This window comes from Mobula hypostoma, chromosome 3 (genome assembly GCF_963921235.1).
Source record: "Mobula hypostoma chromosome 3, sMobHyp1.1, whole genome shotgun sequence".
NCBI lineage: Eukaryota > Metazoa > Chordata > Chondrichthyes > Myliobatiformes > Myliobatidae > Mobula > Mobula hypostoma.
In genome coordinates, this window is record NC_086099.1 from 157,218,684 (window position 1) to 157,243,828 (window position 25,145).

General features: G+C 42.1%; 1 protein-coding gene across 11 annotated transcripts in view; it reads left to right on the plus strand.

Annotated features, from left to right (window-relative positions):
* Positions 1 to 25,145, plus strand: part of LOC134344347 (tensin-3-like) — a 453,918-nt gene that overhangs the window by 247,363 nt on the left and 181,410 nt on the right. For 8 of the 11 annotated variants that reach the window (XR_010017422.1, XM_063043978.1, XM_063043980.1 and 5 more), the window contains 2 exons: positions 479 to 520; positions 23,732 to 23,781. Coding sequence is in view for 6 of the 11 variants with exons in the window: in XM_063043978.1 (XP_062900048.1) it covers positions 479 to 520; positions 23,732 to 23,781 (92 nt within the window). In the remaining 5 variants the exon portion in view is untranslated. Of the gene's footprint in view, positions 1 to 61; positions 119 to 478; positions 521 to 23,731; positions 23,782 to 25,145 lie in introns of those variants that run through there. The other 3 variants (XM_063043979.1, XM_063043988.1, XM_063043987.1) reach the window with 2 other exon arrangements.

Sequence of the window (25,145 nt, forward strand, 5' to 3'; positions counted from 1 at the left end):
GGGAAATTGCTGCATCAGAAGTTGTGTGCTTCAGGTCAGCATTGTCACAAGTTCAGTTAATCGGCGGACTTGTCATAACATTTGGGAGCAATGTCTGCGCTTTTCTCAGGTCACACAGGTAAAGTACATCAACCAGAGCAGCTTTGTTGTATTTCCACTTTTGCTTGGTGCCTCTGGATACATTTAGCGGTCAGGTGACAAACATCCTTGAGCTGCTTCTGCTCTGATCATGCAGGGTTAAAATTTCATACAAGTGAGGATTATTCGTTATCTGTGACACATGACCATTGTGTAAGCCTGTTAGAAGATCTTACTGCGAGAACTGACTGAATTATGAGGTGGCAACTATTTGGATTCTCTGAAGAGCTTTTTCTTCAATACAAAATGTGGCTTCTATTTTGACAAGCACAATTGGATAAGAAAATTGTTTTTTTATGATACGAGGATATCTCCACATTCTCCGTTCTTTCTTTTACAGCCTGATACTTCGGATGCATTTGTAAGTCATGTGAGCAGTCCGGTAGGTAATGTTTTAATTTATTATTAACTCAAGCTTGGCAAAAAAAAAAGCTAACACGTCTTTTTCTATAGCGGCAGCATCTGATAGCATTAAAGATATTTCCCCTTCTACTATTGTGCCTTATCTCTGCTAGCTTTATTATGAAAGGCCTTTTCATACAAAATTGGCTTTGTGCTGATTGGGTTAGTTGGGAGTGCCTGGTGGGAAGTTATGGAACTTGATTAGAGAATATTTAATTGCATTTGATTTTGATCTTTTTATACTCCTGATCTTCAACGGTAGCTGTCAGATATAAAATTTCATTTCCACATCATTTTGAATAGATTGAAGGAGCAAAATTTTATTGGAATATGACGTAGTGTCATTCATGCTTAACGTGGCCTTTTTTGTTGAACTTGCTGCTCAGGATCTATGTACAGGCTAGTTTTCAGCAAACACTTAATTGTCTATATTAGGGCAAACTATTGTTGATAGTTTCTGTAGATCGATATGTTTAGATTGAACAAAACAGATCAGAAAGCAGCAGCAGTGATAAATGGCCAGCGTTATTTGTTTTTTCAATTCCATATGCCCGTTTATTTCTGAAGGGCTCAACTGTGAGACAGAAAATAGCAAGAGATTTGAATCAAAAACTGTAGATACAGCTGTTAACTAACTAATCTCTTTAAAGATATGCCTGTTCAATAGTGTGTGTGTATCTCCCTAAGCAGTTTCTCTAATATAATTCCTATTTCTTTTCTTTCCACCACCCCTTTTTTGCTAATTTAGCAGAATTATAAACAGAATTAATCTTGTGTTTTATTTTGTTTAATTTTTATATGGAGGGAGGAAGGAAATTTAGGATGCAAGGTATTTTTATTATTGCGAGTTCAGCTTGGCCATCTAAAATAAAAATTGTCTTCTGACCAGCATTAAGAACCTACATTGTGAGATATTAAACAATCTTAATGTTTCTCATGTGCACAAAAGTTTGTGGTTCAACACTTCTTGATCTGACATACAGTATAATTATCAAAAACTTATACCAAGATTGTGCAGAAGGGAGATTATCAACTGAGAGAAGTTGCTGGGAGAAGTCTTCCTTCAGATTTCTACAGAAATTTTTGTATGCCTTCTTGGACAGAGGAAGTAGCGGATCTCTGCACTGGATGTTTGAAATAAAAATTTGTTATCTTCTTTGAAAGATGCCTTTTCTGAATACCAAGACTGGACACATTGGATCTATCTTGTTATGTTTGAAATTGCAAATTGTAAATTTATTATGAATCATGGACAGTTTATTAAAATCATTAGTTTTAGATCCTCCATTATTTCTTTTTATGTAGTATTCCTACTAAATACAATCTCCATGACCACACCATCCCTGTTGATCTTGGGCATTTAACAATGTTGGCCAATAGCTTTGACCATTTGCCAGTACCTTTGGTGTCAATCATTTTGGCTCTTGTTGAATTGTATTTGGCAGACCCAATATTCAGGGCAATTCAAAGTAGCAATTTACTGTTTATGATTATCTATCCCTAACTTACTGTGTGTTGCAAAGCAGATTGTTTTGTTTTAAGTTTCTTCATTAAACTTTTTGTCATAAGTAAGATTTTTTTTCTTGATGTTTTATAAGTGGAAATTATTCTTTTATGTAACTGTTGGATTTCCGGTCACTTCTTTCTGACCTTGACGTCAATTCTGATGAAAACACATCACCCTGAAGATTAAAGCAGTTTCCTTCTCATTAAAAGCTGTTAACATGCTGAGCAACTCCAGCATTCTCTGATTTATTTCAGATTTCTGGCATGTGCACTATTTTGTTTGTGCATCATTCAATTCCATTTTGAAGTAAGTTTAATAAGTGGTGTTCTGTGTTCAGATATTTTTTGTAGTTACCATTAAATTTGATATTGTTACTACTTTTGAACTTTGCTGTTATTTCCTGTCTGAGTCCCCTTTGGTAAATGGCCATGAAGATTTTCATATGTAGTTGAATTGCAAAGAAGCTTTACTCTCTAGTGAAGGAAGAGTACAAGTTGGATCTGCCAGTTTAACTGAGTTAATTATGTTTTCACATACTGAATAATATCAAAGGTTATATAATAAAATGAATGATATGTTGTACTCTGTAGGACTCACTGATGATATGGCAATTGGCAAAATTCAGCATTCTCCAGCAGGTTTAAAAAAAAAGGCATGCAACGGCAGGGGATGCATGGACAATCCTTAGTGCTGTACCAGATAATTAAGCTTCTACTTTGCATTTTTGGGGAGACAATTCTGGCTTTACTCAGCAGTTACGCCTACCATTAAGTGGGCAACACAAGCACATGTGTCATTCCTTCCAGTCTAAACTGAAAACACTAGATGCTGCCTGCCAGTTGTATTTTTTTTAAATTTATATATATATATAAAATATAATATATAATTTATATATAACCAATTATCCATATATTATATATAAATATATAATATAATATATAATTTATATATAACCAATTATCCATATACATATATATATATATATATAGATAATTGGTCACATTGCAGCCAATCTAAAAATACGAGCAGCACCAAAGAGTGGAGAGGCCCACCTTCTCCCCACTGCTCACGGGAGGCCCATAGGTCGAATTCTTTTCAGCTCTCGGTTGGAGCACCAGCATCTGGCCTGCTTCCAGCTGCAGGCAGGAGTGCGTAGCATCCCTTCACATCCCCTCCTGTGTCCCTCAGACCCTGCCCTTCCACCTCTGGTGGAGCAGGTGCGCGGCTGCCATCTTGCACACCTGCCAAGAGAGCCACTTCAGTCTGACCGCTGTCCAGGTTTCCTGATCGTGCAGCCTTGAGGAAACTAGCATCAGCTCCGTGCAGCTCATCCATGCCAACTCCTGTGCAGAAAGCCGTTCCCTTTCTTTGTCACGGCTTCCAGATGGGATGCTGTTCTGCAGCAGTAGTGGGCATTGTGCCTGTGATTGTTGTACTTTTTACCTTTAACTTAATGCTTCCAACTTACCATGTCATTATTGGCCCTTCTCTGTGGAACTCAGTGGATTCTTAAAGTAACATTACATCACTGTTCATATCATACAATCATTCATCATAGAAACAAGCCTTCAGCCTGCGCCAACTAACACACTTTATTCTTGCCCTCATTTCACAAACTTGCAATAGCCATATGGAAGCTACAAGTGGTATTCCGCACCGAATTATAAACTTCCTTTTATCCTTTTACTCCAAAGAGCATGTTCGTTTATAAATAGTGTCGTTAATGAACTGAAACATGTATTTGAGGAAGCTTAAATTAATGATATTTAATTAATTTTGAGCCATTCTTTAAAGCAGCTGTACATTTTGACCATCCCTACTTTACACAAAAAAGCCTCATTTGTAAACTTCATGCTGATAAGCACAAAATTGATTAAAGAGGGTTGAATCAAATGCATTATTACTTTGCTCGCATAATGTTCTAATGAACACAAGTAAACGGGAAAGTAGCAGGAGCACAGAGAGAAATCATGCTGGATAGAAAAAAAGCTAAGAACATCCCTGTAGATTGTGAAAGAAATGATGCGAGAAAGAAAATGAAAGAAATATGTCTTTGTGGATCAAAGTCTGAATGTTGCTCTGTGAATCTATAAAACTTTAAAGCAGAAGCCAAAAGTAGTGCTTTTAATCTAGAATGGAGAGTTAACTACTTTAATAGAAACTTGACTTTGTTTGGACTGGAATTATATATTCTCACCTATTAAAAAAATTGGAGGAAGGTGGAGAAAACGGAAGCATTGCCTTTATTGAATGCAGACACAGAAAGGAATTTTTTTATGACGACAGTGCTCAGACAGATTCTGTCTGGCTAGAAAGAGTCTATTTACATGCCATACAGAAACTGACAGGAATTTTTCAGGCAATTTGAAGAGGTTGTGAATAATTATTGAATTATAATTGTGGGGTCTTTCTTTATCATGAGTCGAACAAAATTTTATTCCACAGTCCATTCTATGATGGGAATCAGCATTTAGTAGAATCTTGTGTAACAAACAAAGGTTGTGCGAGAAAGCAAAGGATCAAGTAATCTAAATAATGAGCAAATCATAATACGAAGTGATAAACAAGGTGATGATGTTATATGGGGCTTAAATTAATTGTCACCTGAAAATGATGGTGAAGTGATTGACATGGCAATGCAACAAGGTGAAGATATAATGATGAAGATGCCTCAACCCACACCATTTGTTTGACACAACAGACAGCAGATCTGATTATCTGGAGCAAAAATAAATGAAGGAACCTAGCAGGTTCCCCTCCCCACACCTCACTAATGGATAGTGTGTATTTCAGATTTTAATGCTGCATCAATACTGATTGCTTGTTTGGTTGACCACTGATTCTGCACGTAGTGGAGCTTTTTGTTGTATTGCAGGGGACAGTTCTGTACGGGATCAGGCAAGCCATGTATATTGAATCCAAGGTCACCTTTACCTAAGGAAATCTGTTGTTACAAGGTCAAGTCTGCCATTCTTTCTCTTCTTTCTAAAGAGCCTCATTTGGGAAGCTGATGAATTTCAGGGACCCAGCAAACAGTATTTTTATTTAGTAAGCTGGACAAATCGAGGGATGTCGCTGATTTTAGAAAGTGAAGAAACAAAGTGGTTTAGGACCTTAGTCGACTTGATCACTTCTGTTGTAAATACAAAATATTCTGCAGATGCTGGGGCCAAAACAACACTCACAACACGCTGGAGGAACTCAGCAGGTCGGGCAGCATCCATGGAAACGATCAGTCAACGTTTTGGGCCGGAACCCTTCATCAGGACTGGAGAGGGAAGGGGCAGAGGCCCTATAAAGAAGGTGGGGGGAGGGTGGGAAGGAGAAGGTTGGTAGGTTCCAGGTGAAAAACCAGTAAGGGGAAAGATAAAGGGGTGGGGGAGGGGAAGCAGGAAGGGATAGGCAGGAAAGGAGAAGAAGGAACAGGGGAAAGTACAATGGGTAGTAGAAGGAGGGGGAACAATGAGGGAGGTAGTAGGCAGCTGGGGGAGGTGGCAGAATGAAGCTGGGGTAGAGGAAGGAAGGGGGTGGGAATTACCGGAAGTTGGAGAATTCAATGTTCATACCAAAGGGCTGGAGACTTCCCAGACGGTATATGAGGTGTTGCTCCTCCAACCTGAGTTTAGCCTCATCATGGCAGTAGAGGAGGCCATGTATGGACATATCCGAGTGGGAATGTGAAGCAGAGTTGAAGTGGGTGGCAATCGGGAGATCCTGTCTTTTGTGGCAGATGGAGTAGAGATGCTCGACGAAGCGGTCCCCCAATCTGTGTCGGGTTTCACCGATGTAGAGGAGGCCGCACCGGGAGCACCGAATGCAATGGATGACCCCAACAGACAAGTGAAGTGTTGCCTCACTTGGAAGTACTGCGTGGGGCCCTGAATGGTGGCAAGAGAGGAGGTGTAGGGACAGGTGTAGCACTTAGGCTTACGGGGATAAGTGCCGGTGGGAGATCCGTGGGGAGGGATGTGTAGACCCGGGAGTCATGGAAGGAACGATCCCTGCGGAAAGCGGAGACGGCTGGAGAGGGAAAAATGTGCTTAGTAGTTGGGGACCTGCTGAAGGTGGCGGAAGTTGCGGAGGATAATGCGCTGGATCTGGAGGCTGGTGGGGTGGTAGGTAAGGACAAGGGGAACTCTGTCCTTGTTGTGGTGGCGGGGGGATGGGGTGAGGGCCGAAGTGCAGGAAATGGAGGAGATGTGGGTGAGGGCATCATTGATGACGGCAGAAGGGAAACCACTATCCCTAAAGAAAGAGGACATTTGAATGGAAAGCATCATCTTGGGAGCAGATGCCGCGGAGACGGATGAACTGGGATTAGGGAATGACATCTTTGCATGTGGCAAGGTGGGAAGAGGTATAGTCGAGGTAGTTATGAGAGTCAGTGGCTTGTAGAAGATGTCAGTGGACAGTCTGTCTCTAGAGGTGGAGACCGAGAGATTGAGAAAGGAGAGAGAAGTATCCGAGATGGACCATGTGAATTTGAGGACGGGGTGGAAGTTTAAAGTAAAGTCGATGAAATTAATGAGCTCAGCATGGGTGCAGGAAGCAGCACCAATGTAGTTGTCAATGTAGTGAGGGAAAAGTTGGGGAGCAGTACCAGTATAGGTTTGGAGCACAGACTGTTCCACATAACCAACGAAGAGGCAGGCATGGCTGGGGCCCATGCGAGTGCCCATAGCTACACCCTTGGTCTGAAGAAAGTGGGAAGAGCCAAAAGAGAAGTTATTAAATGTGAGTACCAGTTCCGCCAACTGGAGGAGGGTAGTAGTGGTGGGGAACTGGTGAGGTCTATTGTCCAGAAAGTAGTGGAGGGCTTTGAGGCCTTCTTGATGGGGAATGGAGGTGAATAAGGACATCTGTTGTAGTCAGGGTACTGGGGTTTAATTCTTAGCTTCTGAGCTGAAGTCGTTTAGTGGGTGCCAGCAGGAAGTAGTCCCAAATGTTGCTCCCCTGTAAATTTAATACAAAGATATCTTCTCTTGTCTGCCACTCCTGCCCTGCTCTCACTGGCTCCCTTGTCCCCTCTCTCGCATCTCCACTTCAAGGGCAGACAACTTGATTATTTGCCGCCTACTAGTCCTTCGGTCAGACAGACCTTGAACAGAGCACACATTTTCCGAAACAGCACGTAGTCAGCTCAGAGAAGAAGAGTTCTCCCACAGAGTCTTAACTCGTTCAGGATTTCTTTAATAGAGGTGTGTACCTTTATAAACAGCAACTCTCCAGCAAATCTCCTGCCTCGAGGTTGTGATTAAAATGCAATGAATGGGTTCATTTCACAGGCCAAGGAAAGGAATTTTTAATACACAACCCTCATTTCAATTTTTGCAATTATAAGGAAACAGATCTCAAGCTCAGATCAGTGCTGACCTGGATCTGTGCCCAGATTGAACGTAGCTGGTGACTGTGCTAAATTCATTAGACCATAAGAGTAGAGTTAGGCCATTTGTCCCATAGAATCTGCTCCGTGATTTAATCATGGCTGACCCTTTTTTTTGCTCCTCCCCAGCCTTCTCCCTGTAACCTTTGATGCTGTATCCAAACAAGAACCTATCAGGCTCTGCCTAAAATATACCCAACAACCTGGGCTCCACAGCTGCCTGTGGTAGTCAGTTCCACAAGTTCATCACCCTCTGTCTAAAGAAATCTCTCTGCATCTCTGATTTAAATGGACACCCCTGTATCTTGAGGTTAAGCCACCTTGTCCTAGACTCCCCCACCATGGGAACCATCTTTCCTACATTTACTATGTTGTTTCTGCTCTCTGCAGGTCCTTAGCTTGTGCACATGTGGTCTCCGCTGCCCTACATATATTCACAGCCCTTTCTGGTCTTTTTCACGGAGCAATCTTTCTCTGAGAACATTATCTGGGATTCCACAAACTATTTTGTCTATTTTGACTAGTAAGTCTCTCAAATTGCCAAGCTCATAGGTCTTACTCAATGTGTGAAGATCAGCTAAGTATTTGTCAAAGCTGCCACCTCAGTTCAGGTCAAAGGAAAAGAACTTGTATCTTTCAAATCTGATGTTTTTACTTGGGACAAAATACTCAAATGTTGTCATCAGAGCGTCCATCGCAAAAAGGCTACGTCATCAGTTTGAGAGCTGCTGCAGGTGTCCAAAGCATCTTTGCCAATTATGTGAAGAAAGATGGACACTTTCAATTTTTCCTCTGCCTCACCAGCTTTGCTTGCCGTTCAGTATATATTAAATCATTGTTTGAAGCGTTTCCAATTCAGCAAGATTGCCAGTAAATTGCATAGCTGCAGCAGGACTTAAATGATCTATTGAGGGGATTTTTAAGCTCTCACCTCAAATTCTTGGTGAAATTTGAGACCAGATGCTCTCTTGATGCCATCTTTCTTTCTTAGTCGCTGGCTGTATTCAGTTAACGCTTCGTATTTTGACCTTCATATTAAGCTGGTTTGGGGTATGCAAATTATGTGTCCTCCCCATTGAAACTCGTGTTCATTGCTGAGGCTGTGGCCTAGGAGAGGGCTCTGACATTGTGTTACAGTTCCCACCAGCTGATTTGGAGTATCTTCTGGAGGTGCAGAGCACTGTTGGCATTTCTAATGTGTGTTAAGGTGTCTGTTGGAGATGTCTCACTAAGGTACAGGAGAACTGCTCCTTGGTAAGGTTGTGAGGTTTTGCTGAATTTGATACGTTCATCTCCAAACACCCCTTTTCTCAGCTGGGCCAAAAGAGCACCTAAAAGAGAGTGGTGGGTTTCATCATTGGTCCCTGCCTTAGTTAGCATGTGGCTCCCATGAGTTGGAACCTTGTCCATAACCTTCAAGGTTCTGTCAGGGACATTTATTATTGAAAGTTTGTGTTGTATAATGATGACACTGGTTAAGAACAGTTTCTTTTTTATTTTTGCAGAGATATTCTCCCATACAGTTCCTGTAATGAATCAACATTGATTTTGGAACTCAGCCTCTGAAAATGCACATACACAAAGTTAACTAACTTTTTTGCAATTCAGTGACTGGGGTGACCTTGGATCGGTAAAGGAGGCAGTGTCAGTTGAATGTTTTCCAATTTGTACTTCTGATTAGCTCCACCCCAGTCGGAAGCTTACTACTGGAAGTCAGGTCCAGCATTGCATTGACGAAGGTTGAGAGAAGTGTTGGGTAATGAAGCTTACTTAACTGACACTAATCCACACTGAGACTGGGTATCTTGTGGACCCATTAATAAAGATCACAGCTTGTATGCTGTCATGTCACAGGCAACATGAAGATGAAATATTTCTGTTGACGCTGAAGTGTGGACTTTGGTAAGCATCAGGCCTGTTTACTGCCAGGCATCAGTTTTTTTTCTGTAACCATCTCAGCCAAAGGGAGTAGCTATGTTAGGTATGGGCGCTGAGTAGCACCCTTGTGCTATGGTCAAGGAATACCTGCTGATGAGTCAGAGGTTGTGGTACACATAATTAGCAATGGCTTAGTTAAGAGAAGGAGTGAGATCCTGCAACTGGAGATGAGGGAGCTAAGTATTTTTTTAAAGAGCAGGACCTTAAAGATTTTAATCTTCAAAGCTCAAACTAAATTTATTATCAAAGTACATATATATGTCACCATATACAACTCTGAGGTTTGTTGCAGGCATACACAGTAAATCCAAGAAAAGTAATAGAATCAGTGAAAGACTGCACTCAACGATGAACAAAATACCAATGTGTAACAGTCAATAAACAAAACAAACACAAATAAATAAATAAATAAACAAACAAACAAACAAACAATAAATGTAGAGGCCATGAGAAGAAGGGTCCTTGAGAGGGACTCCAAAGTTTGTGGGAACAGTTCAATGTTGGAGCAAGTGAAGTTATACTGTACCCTCTGGTTCAGGAAGCTGATGGGTGAGGGTTAACAAGTGTTCCTGAACCTGGTGGTGTGGGTGCTCAGGCCATTGTACCTTCTTCCTGATGACAGCACCGAGAAGAGAGTATAGCCTGGATGGTGGGGGTCCCTGATGATGGATGCTGCGTTCCTGCTACAGTGCTCCATGTAGGTGTGCTCAGTGTTATGGAGTGCTTTATCTGTGATGGATTGGGCTGTATCCACTACTTTTCGGAGGATTTTCTGTTCAAGGGCAGAATCCTTGGATTACTTCCAATACCAATATCTAGTGAGTATGGAATAGGTTAGGTGAATGTATGGCTGAAGGGATGGTGCAGGGTTATGGAAATGTTCCTGGATCAATGGGGTCATCTCTGGGGAAGATAAAACTTGTACAAGCTGCATTGGTTATACTTTAACTGGAGTGAGATCAACATGCTTGCTGGAAGGTTTCCTGGTACTGTTGGGAGAAGGCTTAAAATGAGTTTGCAGGGAAAGGGGTCTCAAAGTATTTGTCGTGTTGGAGAGGTACATCCTCTGGATTTCCAGCATCTGCAGACTCTCTTGTGCAGATGACTCAAATATTGGGTCCACAATATTATTATCACCACAGGGATTTATCTGCCACGCAGGAATGGTGACTTGGTGTCCTGGGTATAGAATTTGTCATTGAGCTGAAGGAGAAGGAAAGTTAAAGGGGAGGAGGTTAGTCAATTATTGCATTAACTTAGTATTGAGTATTGACCATAACTCAGTATATTCTGAAGTAGTTATGGAAAGGAATAAACATGCACCAGTAATAAAAATCTCAAATTGGGAGAAGGCTGATTTTATTAACATAGCAAGGACCTCGTAAAGGTAAAATACTTGCAGGGTAAGTCTACATTGGTACAGTGTGGTGAATCTGTGGAATTCTCTGCCACAGGAAACTGTTGAGGCCAGTTCATTGGCTATATTTAAGAGGGAGTTAGATATGGCCCTTGTGGCTACGGGGATCGGGGGTATGGAGGGAAGGCTGGTGCGGGGTTCTGAGTTGGATGATCAGCCATGATCATAATAAATGGTGGTGCAGGCTCGAAGGGCCGAATGGCCTACTCCTGCACCTGTTTTCTATGTTTCTATGTTTCTATGAAAAGTATTCAAAGCATAAATAGCAAGATTTCAAGGCTGACATGGCCCTGTAAGGTTAGAAGCCAAGGATAACAAGCAAAGGGAACCTTGGATGTTGTGAGATATTTAGAATTGGAAGAAAACACAAAAAAGGAAGCATATGTTAAGTATAAGGAACAAATGATAGGAGGGGCATGCCAGAAGTACACAAAAATGCAGAGAGGCACTTTAAAAGGAAATTGGGAAGGCCAAGAAGGGTCATGAAAAATGATTAGAGTATGACAAATTTGGTCCTCATTTTCAAATGTTAGGGCCCATGGAATCCAGGGTAAGTTGGCAAAATGGATCCACAATTGGCTTGACAAGAGGTGACAGAGGATGATGGTATATATTTACAATATTACTCAAATACGACCGAAATATTAAATACACAACTGTTGTGGCTTGTACTAATGGTAAGGTCCTAGAATGTACTGAGCGACAGAGGGACCTTGAATTCTGTCCATTGCTCCTTAGGATGGCAGAAGGGATACTGTGCATACCCTCAGTCTGACTGTAACTGGAGAACTGCATGCAGTTCTGGTCACCGAGGCATAGGAAGAATGTGAATGGATTTCTACAGGCAGCCAGATTCTCCATTGTCTGTTTTGATGGACTGAGCTGGGGTTTTTCGTGTGGTTAGTAAAGGTTGCAAGTAATGGTTAAATCTGTTCCTTGCGTTTCTCTTGAGATTGATGCACAGTGAAGAGCTTATTCATTATGCTTAGCAATAATGGATTCCACACTGTTTGGGAAGCAGCTCTTTGCTGCTAGGAAACGACAGCTGAGAGCGGTCTTGGCCTTGCCCTGTGGAATGGGCATTTTGAGCTGAAGGATCATGATGATGCTATGAGAAACATAGCAGCTTCCCAGCCATGACTACTGAAAGATACGTGAACTGAGGCTATCATGCACCCGGATTTAAAGTGTGCTCAAACATTTTTGTTTACTTTTAAAGGCACACTGTAAGTGCAAGGTCAGATTGTAATTCTGATAAATCCACAATTTATAAATTGTCAATATTATAATCATGATTTTTTTTTATAATCATGACTTGTATATTTCTACTTAGATGAACAATGTGGAGAAATGAAGTTTGACATGAGGGGCTGATTTTACATCACAAAATGGATAGATTAATGCTATGGAGTGTAACTGTCAGATTTTCTGAAAAATTTGATTTGCCTGTGGCTGAATTGTCTTGCACAATTCTGTTTGCAAAAAAGAATGAGGTTATCCTCGCACTCTTTGCTGCTTTCTTGAGCTTTACGGTTTGTCCAGATGACAAAACAAGAAGTCTGTTCAACAGTTTAGACTATTTTGCTGTCCTTGATGGCAGTAGGTGAATGTGTAGTACTCTCAGTGTGGGGGGGAAAAGCTAAGATGCTTCAAAGTTGCTTTGTTGCAGAGTTGCTGGCTGCATGGTTGAAGAGGTTAGGTTCGCAGGATTTTTTTGAAGGTGTTAAATGGAACAAGAAGTTTAGGAAGTTATTCTAGAGTGTAGGGCCATAGTCCCTGTGGATGATTTTGCCAGAGCAGAAACAGTTCCTGTGTAGTTTTGAAATCAAATAAAACTTTGAAGTTATTTCAAATTGATAAATTGGTTTAGTGTTGTCACTTCTACAGAGATAGTGAAAAACTTTGTAATATATCCTTGTATCAGTGCATTGAGGAAAATAACAATAACTGAATTCAGGATGAAATATTATAGTTTACAGAGAAAGTGCAGTGCAGACAGACAATAAGGTGCTCTCTTACTAGGGGACTGTTCAATAGTCTTCTTCTATTATCATTGTTACAAATTGTACAAATTAATTTTGTTAAGTTGATAAATCTACATTTAAATAAGAATGTCCTCCACTGGGTTAAATGTTTGACTGCTGACTGAAGCAACATATTTCCCTAGCTCCAGTACTTAATCGAGAATAATGTTGGGTGAACTTTGACAACTAAGCCAGCCTTCTATTTTTAGTTTGTAGTATAAGGTAATGAAATCTTTAATTTTCCCTTGTCCTGAGAAATCTTTGGCTCCAAGTCAATAGCTCTCTAGGAGTGGCAACACAACTGGATAGAGTGGTTAAAACAAAAGATGTATGCATTCTTGCCTTTATTGGTCAGGGCATTGAATATAAGAGGATGTTGTTTTGTAGCTGTATAAAACTCTGATTCAGCCAGATTTAGAGTTTCACATGCAGTTCTGGTCACCCCACTACAGGAAGGATGTGGAGACTTCACAGGGGGTGCAGAAGAGTTTCGGCCGTATGTTGTCCGGATTAGAGAGCATTAGCTATGAGGAGAGGTTGGACAAAGTTAGATTGCTTCCTCTGGAGTGTCAAAGGCTGGGGGAAAGCCTGAGAGAGGTGTGATTAGTTTAGATAGAGTCTTTTTGCAAGGGTGGAAATGTCAAATAAAAGAGGGCGTAGGTTTAAGATAAGACGGGGGTACATTAAAGGAGATATGCAGAGCAAAATCTGCACATAGGGAGTCAGTGGTAGGTGTCTGGAATGTGCTGCTAGGGGTGATGGTAGAAGCAGACACCACAATGACATTGAAGGGGCATTTAGACGGGCACATAAACATATAGGGAATGGAGGGAAAGAGATCATGACCAGGTAAATGAGTTTAGATTAATACAGCATCATAATCACCACAGGCATTGGGGCTATGGGGCCTATTCCCATGTTCTACTGTACTGCGTTTTATGTTTATTGCTTGAGAAACCAGTTTACTGGTGCGGTCTGCATCATGGTATAATAGCACTTCAAATATCAAAGAAAAAATGATGACTTTTACAAAATAGTGGTTAAGTTTATTCCCCATTTCTTCACCATTTATCATAAGTTTATGTGTCAGTCCTATCACTAGTATACAATGACAAGTCCCACAGCAGCAACAATTCAGGCCATATGATCAACCGTTTATCATGACCAGTTACTTATGGTGGAACGTGGAGAGGAAGACATGTTCTGCCTGGGAACTTAGCGCCAGTTACCTTGAAGGTTAAAGGGAGAAAGTGAGATTCACCAAATACTTTACAAGTTCAGGGAGTGGCAGTGAATGTAGGTTTCCTGACTCAACTGTGGGATTTGTTGTGTGACTGTAACAATGCCTGAGTTGCTTCCTCTATAAAATGGGAAGAGTAAAAATAGTGTTGTAAATAAGATATGTCATTGATGTTGTGCTTTATATCTGGACTGATAGTCGGCTTATAGTGAATGAATCCATTGTCAGGAAAATAATATAAAGAACTAGGCAAGCTGCAGAATATTCCATTGATGCCATTCAGTTTGGCTATATTACTTGTATTTTTCAAAAGAATGGGATGATTCATCCTTTACTTTGTGTTGTGTACATTAAAGAGACAGCACAGCATTGTTTACTGAATAGAACTCAATAAATGATAAACTCCATAACAAGATTATTATCAGTTGGAAAGCTATTTCATTATCACAGTGGGCCAATTTACAACTTTTCCACCTGTGTGATTACTTCATGGAACAGATTTATTACCCTATTATCCTTTGATTAAGATTTTTCCATAATCTATAATCTGCTTGATTTTTTTTTCTTCATACAAGGTTAGTTAACTCCCCTCCTTTTTGTACATCTCAGTATCAAATCCTGTCATATCCTCCTGTGAAAAACACTGAATGGTTTACTTCATTATAGGCACCAAACAGCTAGAATTTGGTCTGGTTCTACAGGTGTCTGGACTTTTATTTCATCAAAACCATTGAACATAAATTGGACCCAGTTAACTACTCAGGCGAGTAATTTCTTCATCCAATCCCAGTCCGTTAGGGGAAATGAAATTGTTTAGTTGTAATGAAGTTATATCTGGGTGCATGATACAAGTTGTCAAAAATAATTTTTACGATGTTCATGCCACATCTGAGGTCATTGCCAGATTATAAATTTTGAAATAGTGATTTATAGGCAGAGATTATCTATTCTACCCACTACACAAGATTTCAGCTAGTGCTGAGAATTTTGCCCCACAAGATATCTGCTCTAAATTCCTTTTCTGATATTTGTGTCCAGTGCTTTCAGAAGTCCCAGTTTCAGATGATAATAAATTAATTGTGTGCATTCACTTGGTGTCTCTGAAGGTGAGAAGAATATTGTTGTGGACACATCCTTTACATTTGTTTTCCATTTCTTTTTCCCTCCCCCAGTCTCGCCTCTTTCATGGTCTCCATTTCAGTTGTGTTTAATAGTGATCCCATACTCCCTCGTCTACCTTCTGTGATGGGAACAGTCACATCTGGAGCTAATAATCTACTGGCCTTGCCCCTGCATATCTGTTTTTCAATCTTTCCTCATCGCCTTCTTCAATGTTCTTCATATGCTTTGTTCCTGCTTAGTTTAAATGTAGCTTGTCCTTACTAAACCAGTGTTTTTTTTCTGTTTAGAAATTGCTTCTACTGTAATTGCTTACAGTTGGATTGCTATTTTACATGTTCGTGTCAGTTATAAAGTTAAATTGGCTAGCAGAACTTCACTGTTTTTATAAAATCAGAAGTCTCACAGTATACATTATTTTCATGAAGCAGTGGCTGTTTTGTTACATGCCTTTTTTGTTGTTTTGACTTTAAAGGTCGCTGTATTTTTAACAGGGAATGAGTTTTCCTAGGAAGGTACTGAGTATATTTCGCTCTCAGAATCAGAATCAGATTTAATATCATCAGCATATGCCATGAAATTTGTTAACTTTTTTATGGCAGTAGTTTGAGGGGTGATTGATAAGTTTGTGGCCTAAGGTAGAGGGAGTCAATTTTAGAAAACCTACCGCATTTATTTTTCCTACATTTACACACTTAGTCCAGCGGTCGTGGAGCATGTGGATCCCTTCTGTGTAGAAGTCAGTGTCTTGGACCTCCAGAAGTGGTCCATATATAGGGGTAATTGATAAGTTCATGGCCTAAGGTAGAAGGAGATGAGTTATTAACTTTAAACTTTCTGCAGTTTCACTCAAAGAGTTGAACTGCAGGTGCATGTAACAAGAGCTGTATAATACATCTCCTTCTACCATAGGCCATGAACTTATCAATCACCCCTGCTGTGGACCATCTGGAGGTCCAAGACGCTCTCGTTACATTGTGACGAGAATACACATAAAATTAAGATGTTTGCTGGCCTGGGTTAGCATCAGTGACATCAGCAAGTGGTCTGCCACCTGTCCTCAGGGGAAGGAGAGATAAGGAACAATGGAGCAGCGTCTGGAGATGTGTAATGAAGGGACCGGGGAGAAAGAGCTGTCTGGAGCGGCTCCCCCCCTTTGAACCTTGAACTGTTTGAAGTATGGACAGGCGATACCCCAGCAGGGGGATAAAAAGGGACCGGTTCGCTAAGACACACACGCCACCCGAGGTAACGAGACCCTGGAAGCGGTGCGCCTCTCACGAGTCGGTGAGAGGTATCAGACAACGGCCAGGGTGGAAAGGTACGATCAGCGGGAACCCGGTGTGTGTCCGCCCTTGCCTGGGTGCCGGGTTCACTGCAGAGGATCGACCGCATCTGGAGGAGGGGTCACAGTCGGTGACCTCAGGTGACATCACCAAGGACCCGCCCAAAAGCTGCTTGTGAGCAATCTTGCAGGTCTGTGAGTGAAGCCGTTCTGAATGATCAGTTGTTCCTGTTCTATCTCTCTCTTCCCCCACGTTGTCCATCGCCATGGCAACGATTACTGCGAACTGAACTTTGAGTTACTTTGAAATTTGGTCATTTACCCCTAGACAACGATAGAGCTTGATTGATGCTGTTATCTTAATTCTGTGCACATGAGTGGTTATCATTGCTGAACTGTTGCATTTATTATCCTTTCGATTACTGTGTTGCTAATTTCTTTAATAAAACTTTCTTAGTTCCAGTACTCCAGACTCCAACTGAGTGATCCATTTCTGCTGGTTTGGCAACCCAGTTACAGGGTACGTAACATAAGTGGGGTTCTCGCCCGCGATTTTGAACGCTAAATTTGGGACAGAGTAAATTGATTGGGTTAAAATTCCCGAAAGAAAGAAAAGACAAACAGCAGAAATGGAGGCTGAGGAATTTATAAAGGCGCCGACCTTGGAGGCATTAGAGGATGCCAGGAAATCGGAATTGATAGCTGTGGCCAAACGGTTGAATCTTGCTAAGGTGAAGTCGACAATGAGGAGAGAGGAGATACACAGAGCTATTGTAGAGCACTATGTATCTAAAGGTGTGTTTCCCCAAGGTGAGCTGGGGGTGGTGTCTATTGAAAAACCTGCTGGAGACGCAGTACAGGTACAGCTTGAAAAACTGAGACTCGAGCACGAGTTCCGGGTACGGCAGTTAGAACACGAAGAGAGAGAAAGACAGAGAGAGAGGAGAAAGAGAGGCAATGGGAGCGAGAAGAGAGAGGGAAACAGAGGGAAAGGGAATTTGAGCTGGAGAAGTTAAAGATAGGGCCGAGCAGGGGCTCGTGCCGAACCAAGGTGGAGGGTTCCGGGCGACCCAGGAGGTTAGGCTGGTTCCCCCATTTGACGATACCGACGTGGATCGGTACTTCCTCCACTGCGAAAAAGTGGCTATAAGTCAAGAATGGCCGAGGGATAAGTGGGTTGTTTTACTTCAGAGTGTACTGAAAGGGAAGGCCCAAGAAGCTTACTCAGCTTTGTCCGCGGAAGATGCCCAGAGGTATGAGGTGGTGAAAGAGGTCATCCTCAGGATTTATGAGTTGGTCCCGGAGGCATACCGGCCGAGGTTCCGGAATGCGAGGAAACGGTGGGACCGCACGTATTTGGAGTTTGCCCGTGAGATGCAGACATATTGTGAGCGTTGGTGCGCCTCGAAGGGGGTAGAGGGGGATTATGACAGACTGCTGCAGCTGATCCTGATTGAGCAGTTTAAAGGTTGTGTCCCTGAGGGTATGAGACCCTACCTCGATGAGAAAGAGGCAGCCACGTTAGCTGCAACTGCTAAGTTAGCGGATGAGTATGCGTTGACGCATAAAATGAAGTTTGCCCCGAGTAAAGGCTACCAGAAGGGTAGTCAGGACGGCGGGGAGAGTCCGCCGGAAAAGTCAGAAAGTAAGCCGGGGACTAGTGAAAAGGATAAGGTAGACCGGGAGCAGTCTGGTAGGAAGTCTCCTGGGGTCGTCTGTTATAATTGTGGGAAAGTCGGACACTTTGCGTCCAGGTGCTTTGCCCCAAGGAAGGAGACGGGGAAAGGAAAAGCGGAAATTTTGAATGGCTGTATCGAGCTGTTAAGCGAACCGCTAGGGAAGGACAGGTCTGAAAAAGTCCAGGAAGGGCGCGAGAGGTTTATCTCGGCCGGATTGGTGTCAGTGAAGGAGAGGTTAAAACCAGTTCCAGTGCGGATCTGGAGAGACACAGGAGCGTGTCAGTCACTAATACTGAAGAGTGTATTAGAGTTTAGCTCAGAGACCCAGACTGGGGAGGTAGAGGTCAAAGGTGTTGGGGAAGGGACAGAGTCAGTCCCTTTGCACCAGATACACTTACAGAGCAACCTGGTCTCTGGACTAGTCACGATCGGGGTGAGGTCCGAATTACCGATGAAAGACGTGGAAGTCTTGCTCGGTAATGACATCGCCGGAGGAATCTTGTTCCCAATCGTGAGATTGACAGGTCAGCCTGCCAGCATTGAGGCCCCATCCATGGACTCACAGGTTCATCACGAGCCCGCGATAGTGAATTTAGCTGAAACATTTCTGCTAACCTTGTATGAGACAGGGTGTAGTGAGATAAGAGGTAGTGAGGGAGCTGGGATGGACGTAGCAGTAGCCAGGAAAGAATTTGTGCAGACGCAGGAGCGAGGCGAGGGGCTGATGGTTTTTGCCGAGACAGCTCTCTCTGACACAGCTTTAACAAGGGAACTAGTAGGCTATTGTGCGGATGAGGAAGTGCTAAGGAAGAAAGGGAAATCAAGGACAGTATCCGCAGATGAGGAGTAGGGGGTGGTGCAAAAGAGTTATGGGGATGAGGTTTTTAACATGGCCCACAAGGTACCCCCCGGTGGACATTTTGCGGTGCTGGAGGAAACAGTTGGTGGAATCATGAAAGAGATTTACCGGCTGCCCAGGGGGAAAAATGTTATTGATCATGACCGACGCGAACTGAGACGGTCACCGGCTTTTGATATGCTAACAAACCTAGTTGGTGTTAGCGTGGAAATCAATGAAGCTAGGGGCCCCCTGATAAGAGGAAAAAAACATTTTGAAAAGATTAGTATGGGATCGATCAGATGGGAGAAGGCTATTGTTTTGGCCAGGTCTACTGATAAGGTCTCTCCCTTAATCCCCGAACAAAGCGAATCTTTAGAAGAAGTAATTAGACGACTCGCACCCATGTGTTTGATTGTCCCGAGGAAATGCAAAGAACTGGGACGTTGGGTGATGTCTGTTACAATAGGGCAGCCTAGTAAAGAACACTCATATATATTGAGTAATTCAGTGACTAAAGGGCTGATGAACACAGAGGTGTGTATTGGCAATTTAATACGGCTGTCTGAAGCCAGCCTGATAGTGAACCTTGAAAAAAATGAATTCGGCCAGACGAGGGTCACTTACCTGGGAATTGTGGTGACACAGGGGCAGCTGGCAGCGATGCAAGCTACAGTGCAGGCTATCGCTGACCTCCCAACCCCGACAGACAAGAGGGCCCTCAGAAGGCTCTTGGAGATGGTGGGGTACTGCAGGAAGTTTTGCAATAACTCTGCGGTCAATACCCGTCCCCCTCCTACTAAGCCCTTGCGAGAGAAAACTGAGTCGGAATGGGACGACCCTTGTTATTGTGGCCCGGGAAAAAGCCAAATGAGAGGTTACATTGATCGCAATTCATCAGTGTTTTTGGCCACTATGAAGTTTGCTGAGTTGGAGCCTGGTCTAAGGGATTATTAATAACACGTGTAAAAGGAACAGAAAATGTGATGACTGTCTGTCAAGGTGTTGACAGCTTCAAATTCTTTGTATTAGCCAAATAGCTGATAAAGATGTATATTTGTGTATGTATCAAATAATGTATTCATGTTTGTAATTTTTACCTCCCGGTAAAAATCCTTAAAGGGGGGAAGTGTGACGAGAATACACATAAAATTAAGATGTTTGCTGGCCTGGGTTAGCATCAGTGACATCAGCAAGTGGTCTGCCACCTGTCCTCAGGGGAAGGAGAGATAAGGAACAATGGAGCAGCGTCTGGAGATGTGTAATGAAGGGACCGGGGAGAAAGAGCTGTCTGGAGCGGCTCCCCCCCTTTGAACCTTGAACTGTTTGAAGTATGGACAGGCGATACCCCAGCAGGGGGATAAAAAGGGACCGGTTCGCTAAGACACACACGCCACCCGAGGTAACGAGACCCTGGAAGCGGTGCGCCTCTCACGAGTCGGTGAGAGGTATCAGACAACGGCCAGGGTGGAAAGGTACGATCAGCGGGAACCCGGTGTGTGTCCGCCCTTGCCTGGGTGCCGGGTTCACTGCAGAGGATCGACTGCATCTGGAGGAGGGGTCACAGTCGGTGACCTCAGGTGACATCACCAAGGACCCGCCCAAAAGCTGCTTGTGAGCAATCTCGCAGGTCTGTGAGTGAAGCCGTTCTGAATGATCAGTTGTTCCTGTTCTATCTCTCTCTTCCCCCACATTGTCCATCGCCATGGCAACGATTACTGCGAACTGAACTTTGAGTCACTTTGAAATTTGGTCATTTACCCCTAGACAACGATAGAGCTTGATTGATGCTGTTACCTTAATTCTGTGCACATGAGTGGTTATCATTGCTGAACTGTTGCATTTATTATCCTTTCGATTACTGTGTTGCTTATTTCTTTAATAAAACTTTCTTAGTTCCAGTACTCCAGACTCCAACTGAGTGATCCATTTCTGCTGGTTTGGCAACCCAGTTACGGGGTACGTAACAACATGCATGTGCAGTTCAACTCTTTGAGTGATAATGCAGAAAGTTTGAAGTTAATAACTCATCTCCTTCTATAACTTATCAATCACCCCTGCTGTGGACCACTTCTACAAAGAAGGGATCCGTATGCTCCATGACCGCTGGACTTAATGTGTACATGTAGGAGGGGACTATGTTGAAAAATAAATGTGCTAGGTTTTCTAAAATTGACTCCTTCTACCTTAGGCCACGAACTTATCAATCACCCCTCGTACAATGATATACATGATAAATAAATATTTTTTAAAAACTGAGTTATATTAAATAAATACACATTTGTAGATATTTTCGAGTGTTTTAGTTGACAAACCAAATTGCCTCAAAGTTCTAATGAAATACAGCCACTGTCTTGCCTTCTTTATAGCCGAATCAATATGTTGCATACAGGTTAGGTCCTCAGAGATATTGACACCAAGGAACTTGAAATCGCTCACTGTTGCTGCTTCTGATCCTTCTGTGAGGATTGGTTTTTGTTCCCTCGCCTTACTCTTCCTAAAGCCCATAATAAGCTCTTTGGTCTGCTGACATTGAGTGCAAGGTTGTTTTTGCAACACCACCCAACTATCTGATATATTTTGCTCCTGTACGCCTTTTCATCACCATCTGCAGTTCTGCCAAAAATGGTTGTACAATTGTACATTCTCGCTAAAATCCTGTCACTCTGAGGGTAATAAAATCTAAAAGCAAAGTCATGCAGTGCTGCTCTGAGGAAATAGTTGAACTATTTGAATGCTTTGAGTTTTAGACCAGTCCATACTCCGAGTCTTAGCTATTAGCCCAGTTGAGTGTATCACCACCATCACGGACTTTATCAGCAAGTGTATTGAGGAATGTGTCGTGAAGTGTACTATCGGGGTACCGTAGATAAACCAAGAGATCTATTCCCTACTAAAGTCAATGTCTCCATCATTCAAATCAGATCTCTCTACTGAAGTCAAGTCTCCATCATCCTGACCTTTACAAGAAATAAAGATACAACATCTGTAAAGCTATCAGATATGCCAAGAGACAAGACCACTCCAAAATTGAGTCCCAGATCAGTCGTATGTGGCAGGGCTTGCATGCAGTAATGGGCTGTGAAATGAAGTCAAGCAGCATCCTTAATACATTCTACAGTATGCATGTTTTAAACAGAAGGGGATTGTTATATTACCAAACTTCTAGACAGCCTCCAATATACTGGAGTGAATGTTCTGGACTAGCCATGTAGGTGTCACAGCCATGAAAAATCACCAATGCCTGGAGCTAATGAAATTTGGCATGTCCCATTTGACCCTCACTAATTTTTATCAATGTCTGACAGAAAGCATCCAACCTGGATGCATCAGAGCTTGGTGTGGTAACTGCTCTGCCTATGACCATAGAGTGTTAAGGCACAATTCATCACATCACAGAAGACAGCCTCCCCTCCATGAATTCTGTCTTTACTTCTTGATGCCTCAGTAAAGCAGCCAGCAATATCAAAGATTCCAACCACCCTTGACATTCTCTCTTCCCTCCTTTTCCATTGGGCAGAAGATGCAAAAGTCCAAAAGCACATAACACTAGGTTCAAGGCAGGGATGCAGTGGTATCTGGAGCGCACCCAGCCCATCTTTAAGAAAAAAGCCAAAATTAACAAGCTAATTAATTAGGTGCCGCCCAGAAGCCAGTCTTCATTAGAGGAACTGAGGTGGAGAGGGTCAATAACTTCAAATTCCTCGGCATTGAGGATCGATGTTTCTCTCTCTGAAGGGTGTCAGAGGATCTGTCCTGGGACCAGCACGTAACTGTCATCACAGAGAAAGCACGGCAGCGCCTATACTTTATTAGAAGTTTGTGTAGGTTCAACATGACACCTCAATCCTGACAGCCCTGTCTTTTCAGCCTGCCTGGGCTGGCGTTTAAGTTGACCAAACAATGGAACAGCTAAAGGCTCCAGCACCCTGGAAAGAGGAGTGAACATCGCGTAGAGCAAGTGAAATCGGCAATCGCCTCTGATATGGGCCGACATTTACGTGCCAGGCGGCACCTAATTAATTAGCTTGTTTATTTCGGCTTTTTTCTGAAAGATGTGCCGGGTGCTCTCCGGCTGCCGCTGCATCCTTGGTTCAAGGACAGCTTCTATACCATAATTACAAGAATATTGAATGGTTCCCTCATACAATAAGGTGGACTCTTGACCTCACAATTTTTCTTGTTATGACGTTGCATCTTATTGTCTACCTGCACAGCACTTCTCTGTGGCTGTTACACTTTATTCTGCACCCTGTTGTTGTTTTAGCATGTATTATTTCAATGCACTGTGTAATGAATTGATCCGTATGAACAGGACGTAAGACAAACTTTTCACTGTGCCTCAATAAACCAATTCCAGTTCAAAATAATCAATGCTGGAAACACTCAGTAGTTCAGGCAGCTTTGTGCAAGGGAAATCTTCGTCAAAACCATAATATCTGTGATATTTACAAATCATTGCTTCATTTTTCATTTCTTTAGATCAAATGCAGTACATAATTTAAAAATAAAATAATTTCAGTATAACTTTTTGAGCATTCTTCAAACTACCAGATTTCAAGCCTTTCAGAGTCTAGTGTTATGAAACTATTGTGCAGGATGAACATAATAAACAGAATACTCGGAGTCGGCTGCCATCTCTGGAGTTAGAAGCAGAGCTAAAGTTTCATGTCAGTAATCTTTCCTCAGTGATATTGTACATATTCACCTGTTTCAGTTGTAACTGCCAGAAACTAAATTGTTCTTTTTTAATAATTACAGGCACCAAATAATTATCTGAAGAGCTCGTCTTTCAGTCACAACTCATCTCAGTAAGTTTTAATAAGATGCATTCTAATTATTACCAACCCCAAAAAGACTTTAAGATGATGGTACAGTGGTTGATTTAACATCGATTGTTCTGAGACCTGAACGAACCATCCAGAGACCAGATTCCAAATTCTGCTGTAGCAGTCGTGGAAACCTTAATTCAGTTAGCAATATAAAAATATTTGTAAAAGCATATAGAAGTGCTAGATTGACATTAAAACTCATATGGGTAACAAATGTCCTACAGGAGAGGAAATCTGTTGTCCTCAGTTTATATGCAATTCCAGACGTAGAGTAATACAGTTGCCTCCTTTCTGAAATTGTCTGGAAACCTTTTATGAATAGGCAGTAAATGCCGACCTGATCAGCAAAGCTAAGTTCACAAAAGACTAATAAGTAAAATCAAATATTTACCCACTGAAGCTGGGAGGACTTGTTATTTTGTTAATTATATAAGTAGTGACACATTAGTAGGGGTAATGGGGTAGTGTGGTCTGTGTGGAGTCTGTTGTTCCTCACTAGGGCTGGGTACATTTCTGCTCCCCCCGCTCCACTGTTCCAGTACACAAAGATTGGCACGCTTGTGTACGACTCAGTGGCTGAATCAGGAAGGAATTGAAGGGAATGTTGTGGGTGGGGGGGAGGTGAGTAGAGAATAGATTACAGGGAAAACTAATGGAGAATGAGATTGCTCCGTAAACTAGCACAGACTCGGTGTCTTCTTGCGTCATGAAGAATTACTGTATGTTAATTTGTTCACTGTTGAACTATGGATCACAGTAATGTTTGTTCATTGTAGAACACGCATTTAAAGCAAATGAAATAGGAACTAAAGTTTCACTAGGGTGATCTGAAACCACAGGTATAAGTAGAAATCAGACCTACAGTGAGTACTTACAGTATATAAACAGCAATAGTTAATAGAAGGTTTAATAGAACTGTTTAAATTTACTGTCTTTATTGACTGACTGAAGAAAGGCCGTGCTCTTTTGGGGTCTAACCGAAGAGGATTCTTCAATAAATCAGTGAGTTTCTACAAAATTATTGAACACAAGGAAAATTACTGTTTGTGAAATATTTGACTCGTGGAGTGTCAAAAGTAGAACTGTAGAACCATACATCGCAAGCTGAGGGAATTCAGTTCATTGTGGCTTTAGTGGATCTTTGTTAGAGCTCTCCTGTTGGTTCTTTCCTTATGGTCTTCCCTTAACTCCCAGAATTTATTTTTATTTTTATACAAATGTATGTTCATTGAAAAGTTACTATTGAATCCACTTCTGCCTCTCTTATGCCCTCTTGATTCTTTTGCCAGTTAGTTACAATTCTTCTCCACCAGTTGCTGTTTTAAAAAAAAAATGAGTGTGTG